We start from the raw sequence: 14,424 nt of genomic DNA on the forward strand, positions 1-14,424 counted from the left end.
ACTGTGTGTCATGTTAGATTAAGTGTATTCCAAACTTATTTAATTGTTCCAAGCTTATTTAACTTTATTTTTATTTTTTCCTTTTTTTTCTTTTTTTTTTCTTTTTTTTTCTTCTCTTCTTCCCTTCTTCTTCTTTCTTCTTTTTTCTCCTTCCGCGAGCTGGCGGCACACAGTTAAGTTGTCTGCGAACACAATTAACAGGACTGTGCACACAGTTAAGTGTTCTTAGAAAATTGTTGTAGAAGTGAGCGAGTCGACCCAAGATTCTCACGAGTCGACCCCAGCAGAGCAGGAGTCGACCCCAGTTCAAACTTTTTCTTTTCTTTTTCTTTTTTTTCTTCTCTTCTTCCCTTCTTCTTCTTTCTTCTCTTTCTGCGAGGCCGGCGGCGCCGGAAAGGGGCTGGGCCACGGCGGACGCTGGAGGAGGGCGGGCCGTGGCCGGCGACAGCCGCAGGATGCGGGACGGCGCCCTTCTTCCTCTTCTTCGGCACCTTCCCACCATGGGGGCGGGGGCGGAGGCATTCCCGGCGGCGCGGCCGTGGGAGGGGGCTCGGGAGGAGGCGAGCCGAGCCGACGGCGGCCGCGGGAGGGGGCAGGTCGCGGTCGGCAGCAGCCGCGGCTCGGAGATTACAGTTCGGAAAGTCTCTGAAATTTTTCTTCTTCGGAAGGATGGGAGATCATGAGGGAAGGGGCATTTTCGGTATCTTATTTCAAAATAAAAGGGGCTCAGGGACCGGAAATTACAGTTTGGAAAGTTTCTGGACGGGTTGTTTTAGATTTAATTAACAAGGACTTTTTGTTACAGTGGAGTCTTTAGAGGGATGGGAAAGTAAATTCCCCTATTTTCATTCAAAAAAGAGTGATGGCCGGATGAGTGACCATGAGAGCTGCAGCCTTCTATGACTATTAGAGAGCGAGGCCACGCAATATGAGAGCTACGACTTTGTCGTGTAGCTTTCTCGTGCATGAATCTTCCCGATTTAGCAGATCTTTGAAACGACAAATAAAGACTGTCCTGTCAGCCAGAATTACCCACTTCATGCAAGATATATACTTGTAGCAGTAAGATGCATGCTTCCATAATCAGAAAATGGTGGCATGTATCTATTGATTGAGCCATCTAAACACACAAGACATTTTGATGCCCTAACAATTTTTGTATTTTTCAATCACCTGCCATTCATCAAGAAGATTTGTTTCAAGCCACCAAAAAATTATTGCCAAATATCTTTGGTTGTTCCAAACATGCGGTAGCAATCTGAGCCGTAAAGAATCAACTAACTTATGGCAAAGACCAAGAAAGCAGCCACGAGTTAGAAAATTGGCTACGCATGATCCTAGCAATTCAGAATTCTCTATGGTACATCTTTTGTAGTGCAAAGATAGTATTTTTTTAGATAGTTAGTATGTCATCTGCCCTGGAAATGGGCAGATGTCGCTTATAATGGTAATTCTAACAATTTCAGCCATTCCTAACATTGAAAAATATATTAGTTGTTATTTTTCATTATATTCAACTATTTTCTATTATAACGTAATAATGAAATACAAATAACAATAATGTTGTCTCTTTTTTTCCCTCAAAATTTTCTCCAAAAATGATGGTATTATCCAAAAAATATTATTTTATTTAATAAAGAAACGAAGGAAAAGATAACACCATTGGTTTCATGTCACTAGTTATCTATTATTTCTCATTATAACATCGAGATAAGTGCCATTAACCCTACCATTGAAATTTGAAAGCAACTTTTGAGTTAATAATGATCATTTTAACCGTTATAATGGCCAATAAAAGTTTTGGTAAGGGATAAATAACACGTTATTTCAAACTATTGATAAAGGATGCGAGCTTTGGCAAAATTGGGAAGTGCCAGTTGAAGCCTCTAGCTGCCTTTCCCAGTCCAATCATTCAAGTCGGCAAGCAACTCTCTATATCGGGCATGGACTAGAGCTCTCGCAAGCAGAGACGAATAGTACTTCTAAATATCCAATTGAAGCTTCTATCTTTTCTTTTGCACTTTGTTAAAAAACTAGGAAAAACACGAACAGTAGAAATTATGGTAATCTACCTTTTTTCTTGGATATAATTTTTTAAAGATAACTTAATTTTATGTTATGAATAAGTTATAACAAATCTTTCTAGGATAGTTATGTTTGACATAAACAAATTTGGCCAGCATAACTAATTTCTTATTTATATTTATTTTCTAGAAAACTATTTCGCGAGGCAAAAGAAAGCATGCAGTGATGATCCGACGGCGCGATGGAAGGTAAATCTTTCTTGCGCCTGAAGGGTGCAACTACGATTGACTCCAGAAAAGGAAGCGGGACAGTCGTGGCACAGAACACGGCGGTACACTGTACATCCCCCCCACTTGTTCGCGTTTCAATTTGATTGGATGTCATCCTAATTTCCACATTTGGCGGCCCCCCCAGCCCCATATCCCGAACCTTAATTAACGTTCGATCTGAAACGGCTCCCTTTCGACCACCGGCGGCTCACCGCTCTCCACCGTCCGATCAGTCAAGTCGGCAGACTGGACGGCTACGATCAACTCTCCCATCCCGGGTGGCACACCGAACCACTATTAAATATATATAAAAAATCCCAATCAAAAGAATCACAAGCGTCCAATCCCCTCATCCCTGTCCCCGTCTGGATCTCCAGGTCCGTCCCGCCCCAATCCTCTCGATCCGCTCACTAGTGGCAACTCGAACTCCCACCATGTAATGCTACGAGAATCCACGTAGGCTTTGAGGTCCGTGTTCAATTTGCTGATGCCACCCTCCTCCTGGGCCGCGCCCCCACGGAAGGGACGCACTTGAGTTCCGTGCTCCGACAGCGAAGGACAACACGATTCATGAAGTACACGTGTGAAAATAATAGGCCAATGTTGGGGTATTAATTTACGCTGTGCGGCGGACGCGATCTCTCCATTCCTGGCGAGTCGCGCGACCAAATAATAGTCGTAAAAATTCCCGCTCCTATTTTTTTCCTCTCTCTCGCATCCTTCCCAGGGAGCGAGCGAGGGGGCATCTCTCTTTCCTCTCGGAGAGCGGGAGAAAAGTTCCTGCGATCGAGAGGAATGTTTGAGGAGATCTCAATGGGAGCGAGGGCGACGAAGGGAACGGCGGCGGAGGAATGGGGCCACCTCCTCCGTCCCTCTCATCCCTGGGTCCATTCGTAGTCTTGGCGAAGAGAAACGAAAGATGGCTCTTTTACTTCTGGATTTCTAGGGGTTCGTTCGATGTGGGCTTTGTCGGGTGGTGGGATGGATCTCGGTCTTCTGGATGATATCAATAGGCGGCTGCTGGAAGTGAGGGGGAGTCGAGCGGGGAAGCAGGTGCAGCTCTCGGAGGCGGAGATCCGGCAGCTCTGCGTCGTGTCGAGGGACATCTTCTTGCAGCAGCCCAATCTTCTCGAGCTCGAGGCGCCCATCAAGATTTTCGGTAAATCCTACTTCCCCCTTCCGATGTTTCTTGATCTGGGTTTGTGCCAAACTGGTTTCTTGGTAATTGATGTCAGTGGGCAAACGCTTGAACCTTGATGAATTACGGAATGCCTTCTATTCTGGCGTTAAAGGAAATTGGTGTTACAAGGACCGGGAATTTGCAATCTTGCAATCTAATATCTTGTTTATTATTCTGTATCTGAGTTATTGATAGTGTTGATCAGGATGAAAGGTGTAGGACAGGTTTTTGATGTTTCTTCATCTGGGTTTGTTCCATAATGGTTTCTTGGGAACGGGTTTTGTTTGGTTTTTTTATTGATGTCGGTGGGGAAAGCTTGTCGTTCTTTTGCCTTTTGAAAGGGGTTGAAGGTAACGGGTGATGACCACATTTGGAATTTCCAGTCTAAAAGCTTGCTAATGATTCCGTACTTGGGTTACTGGTAGTGTTAGAGCTTGCCGCAAAGTAAAATTTTTACTCGCAGAGCCTTCATGTTCTTTGGCTGTTCCTATGATTTTCATCTCTGTATCATGATCATGAAACCCTATATTAATTGCTTTTAAGCTTATCTTTCTCCAGTTTACCATCCTGTTATGCAATAGACTGAAGGTAAAAATAAGATTTTTGGAATATTATTCAATTTTAGTGTCTAGGAATCATCAGTTCCATGCATTCTCGGTATAGCTGCACCCTTTTAGGTTATTTTATGACAAGGTAAATATTAAATTTTTGTCCTACATAGTACATCTTAGGTTTCGTTCCATGTTATGTTTCAAAATATCATGACTAATATTTTTTTTCTCATAGTATGTGGGACAAAATAAGTTGTATAAAGTTAAATTTTAAGAGTGTAGTCTTAAAACTAGAGTAAGATGCATTTGGTTCCAGCGAATGGAGTGAAATATAAACTCATATATGAGAAAGAGATTCTATTGGGAGGAACTATGCATGAAATTTGCACACCTGAAATGAAGAGGTATTCCGAACGGTACTGCACAGTATATGGTGGGACTAGGAAAGCTAATTATGTATAATCGAACTTGAGTAGATTCTATTGTGCTGAGTAGATGGAACTGAGCATTTTTGGTATGGCTTTCTAGGGCATTACAACTTGCAGTTAATTGCATATGTTGTTGTTGCATGGAGAATCATTTTTCCTGTATTGGCTTCATAAGCAGCGACACAGCTATGGTGTGCTTTTATGAAGTTATGTTTCTCGTCAGATGTCAAAAGATCCAAATGGTGAAACATAAACAAATGATCTTAATATTATGACAAATACCTTTTAGGTGGCCCCTTCTAGTTCCTTGTTTTTTTAATCCCCTGCCTGAAATTCCCTATTGGAAAGGTTTCTTCAATCAATTTTAAGGACACTTTTCAGTGGATTCTGTTTATTGTCTGCTTATATAAGGTGGGCTCCGACGCTCCGTCAATATGCCACATAATCTTTGCACAGAAGTGCATAATTACCGACTTCTATAATGCCAACTAATTAACTTGTGGTGGGTTTCTTCATACAGCTGGCCAACAGATGTCAATTTATCAACATTAAACTAGAGTATTTGCATTTTGAAAAAAAAAGGATTTGCCATTTTTCCTGGGATGTTTTGGCATCATATTTTTAATTTGATTTGCTGGAGAAGTATAAATATCTGCATTATCCTCAGGATGACTCAGTTCCTTACTTTCACCTAAGCTGGGTGCTACTTTCTCTATTCCCACAACTTTTCCCCTGGAAGATAATTAATTTTAAATTTTTTTGGGTACATGCTTAGATAGTGGATCATTAAGCCTCTATCTTATTCATTCCTTTATCATCGACTCTTTTCAGGTTTGGTTACATATACTTCTTATATGTAGGCTCTGTTTGGAGGTTTCTATTCCCAGAATCATATTTCTTTGCTTTGTCTTTCATTCCATCATTTTCAAAGTTTGAATTTGACATTTTGCTGATCTTTGGTTGCTAAAGAATAGGGTGTTAGTAAAGATGGAAAGAGAGGAGGTTAAAAACTACAGATTCAGAATATCCTATTCAAATTAGAGTTTTACTACATTTCTATTAGCAGTGAATTTTATATTCTTGAAACATCCAAACACTATGCAACGTTAATTTGTGCTTCAGAAGCATTTGGCCAAAAATTTCAAAGTATATAAATAGCCACCAGAATGACGATCACTATCATGATTTGAGAATTCACTGCCCTTTTATTAATTATGCTTGTGACATCTGCTCGATCTTTCCTTTAATATCTTCGCCTGCTGGAATATATATGCAGAACAATCTCCATAACCAAAGAGAGAATTCACTTCACTCTATTTCCTCTCATTAACTCCGACATTTCCGTGAGCAGCCTTTTCTTGGTGCAAGGCCATGAGAATGTGGATCGTGGTGTGGATGATGCAAATCTACTGTCAAAAAAAAGCTGCAATGGCTCTTTCAAGGATGTCCGAGCCCAAAATTCCACCAATGTTGCTGAGTTTTGTTCTTGAAACAGGATAGCCGGCATGCAACACGCCTTGATCTCTGCGTACATTAGTCATGGATTTGCTTGTGTTAATTGCATCATCAGTTTCGCTCTTAAGAGATGTCTTATCCTGTGAGTTTTCTCATTCTTCTGAATTCCAAGTCTGTTGAAGAAATTCGGAATTAATTTCAAGAGATTTGAATCATGTAATAACTGATATTGTTCTGTAGACTTAATGTAGATTACATATTGCTTCGAGGTCCCTTGTTACTCTGGGCATTGAGTATATAGCGATGGTTGCATCCTGCTCCTATGTTGGCATGCTGTTTTTTCCAGTCATGCTGGTTCACAGTGGTCTACCGGAGATCGGGTGGGGCGGTGGGAGAACTACATGGCAGATGAGATCCATCAAGTATTCAACTTTCAATTTTCGTGGGACATGGCATGCAGGTATCCAGGTACTGGCCCTCAGAAATCAGGACTGATTTGCTTTGGTTCGATGTGGATCCGACTTGAAGGTTGGTGGGCAAACAGAAATCCAGCTGCGACTCGCGGATTGGAATAGTGAATAAAGCCGATAGAAACATTTCCAATGACATTAACAAACCTGGTGGGCAATAAGATTTACAGGAGTGCAAAAATTGCTTCGCGAGAAACTATGATTTTTATCAGGTTCCGACTTTGACCAGGCTAGTGATTAGTCTGGCTAATCATTCTGGAAAGATAGAGACCTGAACGCCAGCAGGATAGTTTCCCCTTGTTGGCAGAATCTGTTTTACAGGTGAATGTTCTAGGTAATTTAGCACGGCTTAGGATGGGTGTTTAGTTTAACATTAGAGGCTTTAGCATAATAGCAAATTCACAGTCTAGCAGCTTGCTGTCTCTGGTTGTGATTTTTGAATTCCCCGACAGTTCAAACTAAAACATCTGACTGGTATAAGTAGAGCTCTGGATAACGTAAAACTAATCGTTTGCTCTCCTTGAAGTTCAAGCATTTCAAATTAGCTAATTGAATAAATCCCTTATGATGTGTAGCTGCATTTGAACTGGACGGCATCTGTATTGCTCAGTTTTGCTGCGTGATAGTATACCCAATAAAGAAAAAAAAAAAAAGCTACAAGACTTTGTGGCTGGCATGGCAAGGAATGATTGTAGCATATGGGTTGGGTTTAAGATATGTTCGTACCAGGTCGAATTGGACAGTATGGAGAGTACCATATTGGTTCGCTATCGGAATCTAGTATGGATGGTGTATCGAGGTTCGGTATGCCAAAATTTTTTTCATTTGATATATCAAAAAATTTGTACTATATTATACCGATATGACATCAGTATAAGATTTGTGCTAGTGTGACACCCTTACAAGATTCAGGGCATCCAGACGATGAACTCTAGTTAGTCCTTATCGTTTCTCACGCCAAAAAAGACTTGGGCCTACTCGCTTACCATGCGGCAAACCGCTGTGAGAACCTCCCAAGTCAAATCTTCCACTAATATTCGAATATCTTTGACCTTTACGTCGTCTCGCTTTCGCAGAAGGTCTGTAAGTAAACAATCCACGCCTTCCTTTTGTCCTTTTTAGGGAACAATGACACCACTGATTTAGGAAGTTGGCACGGAAGGTCTTCCTCCGTATCCAAAGATTTGTTTTCAGACAAGATTTTTACCAGCACACAAAATCCCACGTCTAGAAGGGAGAAAGGAGAAGGAAATGCCCTCAGTGATCTTTTAGACCTTTTATATTTTTCTGCCATTCCAACCACCGAGTCCAAATTATGCAGCTTGACTTTGCCCGTATGACCCTTAGTCTTGTGTGCTTTATTTTGGGTGGATTCTCCCTGGGTTCCCTCTCTTTTCTCCATAACTTTACCTCAGTTGAAAAGCTCGGATACTTCTGTCTGGATGACAACTGCTGATGAAGTGAAAAACATCGGCTAGGTTTTTCAGGAGGAAGTGAAACAACTGCTGATGAAGCCAATACTAAAATGTTTCGCATGGCACGTAGGCACGTCTCATTTGTATGCAAAAGCAGGTGCAATACGTGGCAATCTTGTATTCCTATCTGCAAAAATGTTTTGATTTCAATTCCAATGTACAATCTGATAGTTCAAGTCAATTTTATGATTTCATGTCGCAGCAACCAAGATCCAATCGCATCTTTTTGGAGATTAATTGTGGTCGCAAAGATTATCCCATACTATTTATAGAAGTCCACAAAACAACCTTTCCTTTATGGCACCCTCTCAAATCCTTGGCTCTGGGCATGCTTGCCCTTGTTTTTATTTCTTAATTTTTATCCAAACAAATATTCTAGTAAAAACCAAAAATAATAACAATAATAATATATATATATTCTAATATCATTGCTACCACAATTTTAATTGTTATCATATTGTCGCTGTCATCATCGCCGCCTCCGCCTCCATCACTACTACTATCAACATCATTCTAGCGCAATACTGCCGCTGCTTCATTGATACCTCTGCCACCATCATTATCATCATCTCCGCCACTGCCTTTTCCCACCTTAGTCCAGCCCTCGACCCCATCACTACATTGACCATCTTTTCACAATCATTGTTTCACAAGAAGAAAAGTTTGGAACGCAATTACCATTGTTATTTTCTGTGACTTGGATTCGTTGCAAAAGAAATCACCTACTCCCGAACACTTGGTGGGCAGGAGAATATCGTGGTTACTTAAATTGGGCGGAGTCCAAAGCGTGGAGAGAAGCCCTCGTCAGGGAGTGCTAATTAATGATGACCTGCGCATTCTAGCGTTGAAAGGCTCACCGAACCCTTCCCCCCCGCTTCAAAGTGCCGATTTATTAACGTGGCGTTATGGTGCAATCACTACTTCCATGCACATTCTAGGGCCGGGAATTAAAGAAGGACCACTAGCTCCTCCAGGCTCCAGCCCCAGAGAAAGACTTTCTCACCTCTCTGCTTTTCCTTTGTTCATGTGCTTGCCACAAGCAGGAGTCTAGTTACAAGTTATTTTAAAGCAAAAACAAATAAAACATAAAATATTTTTTTAAAAAAACCAAAAATATATAATGAAAGTGTGGTTGGTTTGCGATCGAAATTAGAATTGGAATCGAAATAATTATAGGTGAAATCAGATTCGGAATCGAAATAGAATTTGAGTACCTGAAAATAGATGAAATTAAATTTTAGAGAATTGGAATATTTTTATTTCTTTTTAGAATCAGAATCAAAATTAAAATTGAACTTTATTCGACCAAACCACTGTCACACCCAACTCCCTCCAACCAAATATATTCTAAATTATGACAAATTAGGTATGTTTTAATTTTAGTAATTATGTTATTATATAAAATACTATAATGCAAAAAGAATTACTTGTTTGGCATTGAAGGAGGAACTTGATTGCTGAATTTTCAATTATTGATTAGATGGATCATGGATCACCAGTAACTAATGAACTTGTGTATACCTGCGTTCATGGCCGTAGGTTCTCCATTGAGTCTTAGAAACTTTTAAAATAATAGGGCTGCATGCTTGGACTCTAGGAAGCTAGGTCGGTCATATTTTAGATGGGTTCTTGGTACATCTAACTAAAAGATACCAGTGACCTACCAGGAATTATCTATTTTGCTGCTGAACTAAAATTTCAAAGCGTGCATTATTTCATGTTTGTCTATTCTTTTAACAGCATGCTTTGAAATTGTTAAACGTGTAAATTAATTTTAAAAACATGAGAGAAATCAATAGGAGGCCATTATAATCTAATTTAGCTCTATTTTGACCCCTTTTTCAAAAAAATTGGCACTTCTATGACTTCCCTTGGTTGTTGCCTTCCATGTTGTCATAAATATGACATAAAGTTGCAGGTCATATCCATAGCAAAGTTTTTCACTCAGTCTAGGTGAGATGCATGATAGACTTTTAGATCATGTTCAAACTAGTAAGATGGCTCGCTAGCGCCCTTCAAAAATGGCTGCATTTATGACTACCTAAATCTCATATATATATCATCTCTTGCATGCCATATCTCAATAAATAGATTTTATAGAATATACACGTATAAGTAGACGAAGGCGGTCGGTCACACTTGCAACATGTACCATAGGTTAAATGCAGAGTTTAGAGGCATAGGAGATCTTTGTGTGCATACATGCAAGCAGCTCTAGGTTTTGGATAATAAATCAAGAGTTTCATTTCATCTTCATTTGTGATACTATTTTTATGAAATTTCTAGAGAGAATTTCTCCCATGAAAGAAACTAAGAGAAAAATATTATCATGCTAAATACAAAAAGTCATTACCAAGATCTATAATTTTGATATTAAATTGTATTGGTACCATGCTAATATAATATCAATATATCTTATGGAGGATCAGGTCGATACCAATATGGTATATAGAGCGATATGCATCGATACAGTGAACTTTAGCCATCACCATATAAGAAAGGAATAATTTTTAGTCCCTGATGACCAGTTTTATACTAACCGGCCCAGCGTTATGCCGACATTTAACCGGATATATTCTTGAGAAGAAAATATTTTGGGAGGGTGGGAAACTAATTTCCGGTATAAGAAATTGTTGGAGGAGCAAAAATAAGCATGCGAGAAAGCTGGAGCCTAGCTGTTGAGGGAGGGCCTTGGAGGGAGGGGATCCATGGGCCCCCGTGGATCATGAAATCGGAGAGAATATTCCACTGGGAGATCCTCTTCTCACCGCCCGACGCTCCCGCGCCGCTATTTATATCCTCCTCGATCCCTACCTGGGCTTCCCATCGCCCCACCCTCGCCTCCTCTACCTCCACCCAATCGTCCCCTCGGCCGCTGCGCTCTCGTTCGATCGGCAGAGAAGAGGTATGGACCGAGATATCTTCCTGTTTCTCGCTCTGCGTTATGTTTTGATCTTCTTTGTTTGGGTTTTCTTTCTCGTCGTAAATCCAGACTCGTGATCGATTGAACGCCTGCGATCCGTTTGTGGTTTTGTTTTTGCTTGTTTCGTTATCTTCTGGAGAGCAATGAGAAATCTTTTGGATGGAGATCGAGGATTTCGATGCTTCTTGGATTGCAAAATAAGAATTGGTTTGTTCCTTCTTTGACGTTTGAATGCGCGCATCATCTTTCTCTTTCGGTATTATTTATTTAAATCTCTTTGTCGGTAATTGTTATTTGTATTGCTGAATGCATCGGTTATTGTTATCTTTTTTCGCTGATTTTTTTTTTGGTCTCTTTTTCCATGGATATAATAGACAAGTTTCTAGGGTTGGATTCTTGGTTCTTGATCTCGTTCCTGAAATCGTGGAGTTCGGCTTTCTCAAATTATATGCCCTATTTTTCCTTTTCCTCTTCTAATTCTAATGCCGTTTCTTGCTGATTTATTAAATAAAAACAGATGTGCCTCTGTTACCGTATTTGTTGAATTTATGATCGATTTGTTTGTGGTGGGTTTTTCGTATTCGTATCTCTTTACGGAATCTCTGTCTAACGTTTCCTGTTCTTTTTTGTTTTAACGAACTCTTCATCCTCTGGAAAACGATAAGACTTTGAATCCAATATTGGATTTTTATGGCTTCATATCAGCCAAAAGATAGGCGTCTCTAGTGGCGGCAATGCCGGAACGATCTTTATCTCAAACTGCTCCTCTCTCTCTATGTTTCTATAAATAAAAGAGATTGAGATATAAATAAAAAGATCTCCTTTGTGTTTTAGGGTTCTTCTTCTAATCTAAAACAAGTCTAAAGAAGGGAGAGGAGAGGAGAGGAGGGAGGAAGAAGGGAAGCCGCCCGTCATGGCAGGGGAGCAGCTCCAGGTGCTGAACGCTTTGGATGTGGCCAAGACGCAATGGTACCACTTCACGGCCATCGTGATCGCCGGCATGGGCTTCTTCACCGACGCCTACGACCTCTTCTGCATCTCCCTCGTCACCAAGCTCCTCGGCCGCATCTACTACCACGTCGACGGCTCCCCGACCCCCGGATCCCTCCCCCCCAACGTCTCCGCTGCTGTCAACGGCGTCGCCTTCTGCGGCACCCTCTCAGGCCAGCTCTTCTTCGGCTGGCTCGGCGACAAGATGGGCCGGAAGCGCGTCTACGGCATGACCCTCATGCTCATGGTCCTCTGCTCGGTCGCGTCCGGCCTCTCCTTCGGCCACACTCCTAGGTCTGTCATGGCCACCCTCTGCTTCTTCCGCTTCTGGCTCGGCTTCGGCATCGGCGGCGACTACCCCCTCTCCGCCACCATCATGTCCGAGTACGCCAGCAAGAAGACCCGTGGTGCCTTCATCGCGGCCGTCTTCGCCATGCAGGGCATCGGCATCCTCGCCGGTGGCATGATCGCCATCACCGTCTCAGCCGCCTTCAAGAACTACTTCCCTGCCCCCACCTACGCCGTCGACCCCGTAGCCTCGACCGTCCCCGAGGCCGATTTCGTCTGGCGCATAATTCTCATGTTTGGCGCCATCCCGGCGGCGCTCACCTACTACTGGCGGATGAAGATGCCCGAGACTGCCCGCTACACTGCTCTCGTCGCCAAGAACGCCAAGCAGGCAGCTGCCGACATGTCCAAAGTCCTCCAGGTCGAGCTCGAGGAGGACCAGGCCAAGGTGGAGCAGATGACCGGCAAACAGGCGAACGCCTTTGGCCTCTTCTCGAAGAAATTCCTGGCTCGCCACGGCCTCCACCTCCTCGGCACCACCACCACCTGGTTCCTCCTCGACATCGCCTTCTACAGCCAGAACCTCTTCCAGAAAGACATCTTCAGCGCCATCGGATGGATCCCCAAGGCCGCCACCATGAACGCTCTCGAAGAAGTGTTCAGGATCGCCAGGGCCCAGACTCTGATCGCACTCTGCGGCACCGTCCCGGGGTACTGGTTCACCGTGGCCCTCATCGACATCATCGGCCGGTTCACGATCCAGGCGATCGGGTTCTTCATGATGACGGTGTTCATGCTCGGCCTCGCCATCCCCTACGACCACTGGACCACGCCGGGCAACCACATCGGCTTCATCGTCATGTATGCGTTCACCTTCTTCTTCGCCAACTTTGGTCCCAACAGCACCACATTCATCGTGCCTGCAGAAATTTTTCCGGCCAGGCTGAGGTCGACGTGCCATGGGATCTCAGCAGCGTCGGGGAAGCTTGGTGCGATCGTCGGCTCGTTCGGGTTTCTGTACTTGGCCCAGAACAAGGACCCGGCCAAAACCGACCATGGGTACCATCCCGGCATTGGTGTCAGGAACTCCCTCTTCTTGCTCGCCGCCTGCAACCTCTTGGGGTTCTTCTTTACCTTCCTGGTGCCCGAGTCGAAGGGCAAGTCTCTGGAGGAGATGTCTCGGGAGAACGAGGACGAGGGCCCAACAGCAGAATCTGATGTCCCTGTCGGTTACTATAGGACTGCCCCTGAGGTCTAGTTGGCTGCTGCCGCTGCTGCTGCATTCTGTTTGTTTTCCTTCTTCTGCTTCCTTGTGCTATGGAATTTTAGCTCTCATGGATCCTATCAAGATAGATCCTAATCTAGTTTCAGGGCGTCAAAAACTTTGTTGCGGACTGTCTTTCTTGGTCATCGGAGAGCTTGTAGAACTGACGAATGTTTAAGAGCATCATCACAAGTATTGTGTGGGATGTTTGTTAAAAGGCACCTGTAATCTCTTTTGTTGCTCCAGCAAACAACCTGGCCTAATACTAAAGTTCTTCTTTTTAGTATTAACCTGTTAGTGGTTGGTTACTAGATAAACTGTGGTGCATGAGGAGTTCTTTTGTTGCAATTGTTGTCTAATTATCTGTTTTGCTGTGGAAGTTGGATCCATATACTGCAAGAAAGGTGTTCTACATGCTTCTGGCCCCTGCTTCTGAGAACTCGAGTGTGGTGTAGGTGAAAAATTGCACCAGGAGCTAGCACTCATATTTATTTCACTTGTTTGCATCTTTTCGCCTGTCTATTTTGCTGTGGAAGTTGGACACTTGCATATTGCAACCAAGGATTTCAACATATTAATGTCCTGCTACCGGCCCCTGCTTTTGAGAAATCTTTGTATGGGTGAAACATGGTACCAGGAACTACTATTAAACTTGTTTGTATCTTGTTGCCTCTTTCAAGGTCGCAGAAATAACGGTCATGGAACTTTTTACAGTACAATCAAATGTTCGCTCATTTCAGCAATAAACTAATGAACCATTGATGATTTATGAAATACTTGTCGATTCTACTAGGTTTGTTTTTTTTATCAGATAATTGAATCCTGGTTGCTCTGTGTGAAGGTGCTGCTTAAATAGTGGAAGGTATTTTAAAGAGATGGAAAAACAACATTGGAACGAAGATACCACACTCTGGCTTATATTCTCTGCTTGCCTCTTGTAAATGTCATTCAGCAGTTTGTGTACCAACTAGAGCAAGAACAAATCAAGTCTACCAAAAAAATTTCATGGGCAAGAAGTGGATTTTCTCTCATAATGAACTCCTTTTTATCTGATCCTACATTCAGACTTCAGAGAATTTACTCTGTTTCTGATAAGGTCTGGGTAG

The 14,424-nt window shown here is 42.5% G+C and overlaps 1 protein-coding gene and 1 long non-coding RNA gene across 2 annotated transcripts; both read left to right on the forward strand.

Annotated features, from left to right (window-relative positions):
- Positions 1 to 2,958: 2,958 nt before the first annotated feature.
- Positions 2,959 to 6,173, forward strand: LOC103705452 (uncharacterized). Its single transcript, XR_015974229.1, has 2 exons — positions 2,959 to 3,453; positions 5,805 to 6,173. It is a non-coding gene; the product is annotated as an uncharacterized LOC103705452 (long non-coding RNA).
- A 4,335-nt stretch (positions 6,174 to 10,508) lies between these two features.
- Positions 10,509 to 13,601, forward strand: LOC120104870 (inorganic phosphate transporter 1-4-like). Its single transcript, XM_039116756.3, has 2 exons — positions 10,509 to 10,758; positions 11,611 to 13,601. Exon 2 carries the CDS (start codon positions 11,690 to 11,692, stop codon positions 13,310 to 13,312), a length of 1,623 nt encoding a protein of 540 aa, XP_038972684.1. The 5' UTR covers positions 10,509 to 10,758; positions 11,611 to 11,689; the 3' UTR covers positions 13,313 to 13,601.
- The last annotated feature ends 823 nt before the right edge of the window (positions 13,602 to 14,424 follow it).

This window comes from Phoenix dactylifera, chromosome 16 (assembly GCF_051530095.1).
Source record: "Phoenix dactylifera cultivar Ajwa chromosome 16, Ajwa_hap1_PhDact_Kaust_v1.1, whole genome shotgun sequence".
NCBI lineage: Eukaryota > Viridiplantae > Streptophyta > Magnoliopsida > Arecales > Arecaceae > Phoenix > Phoenix dactylifera.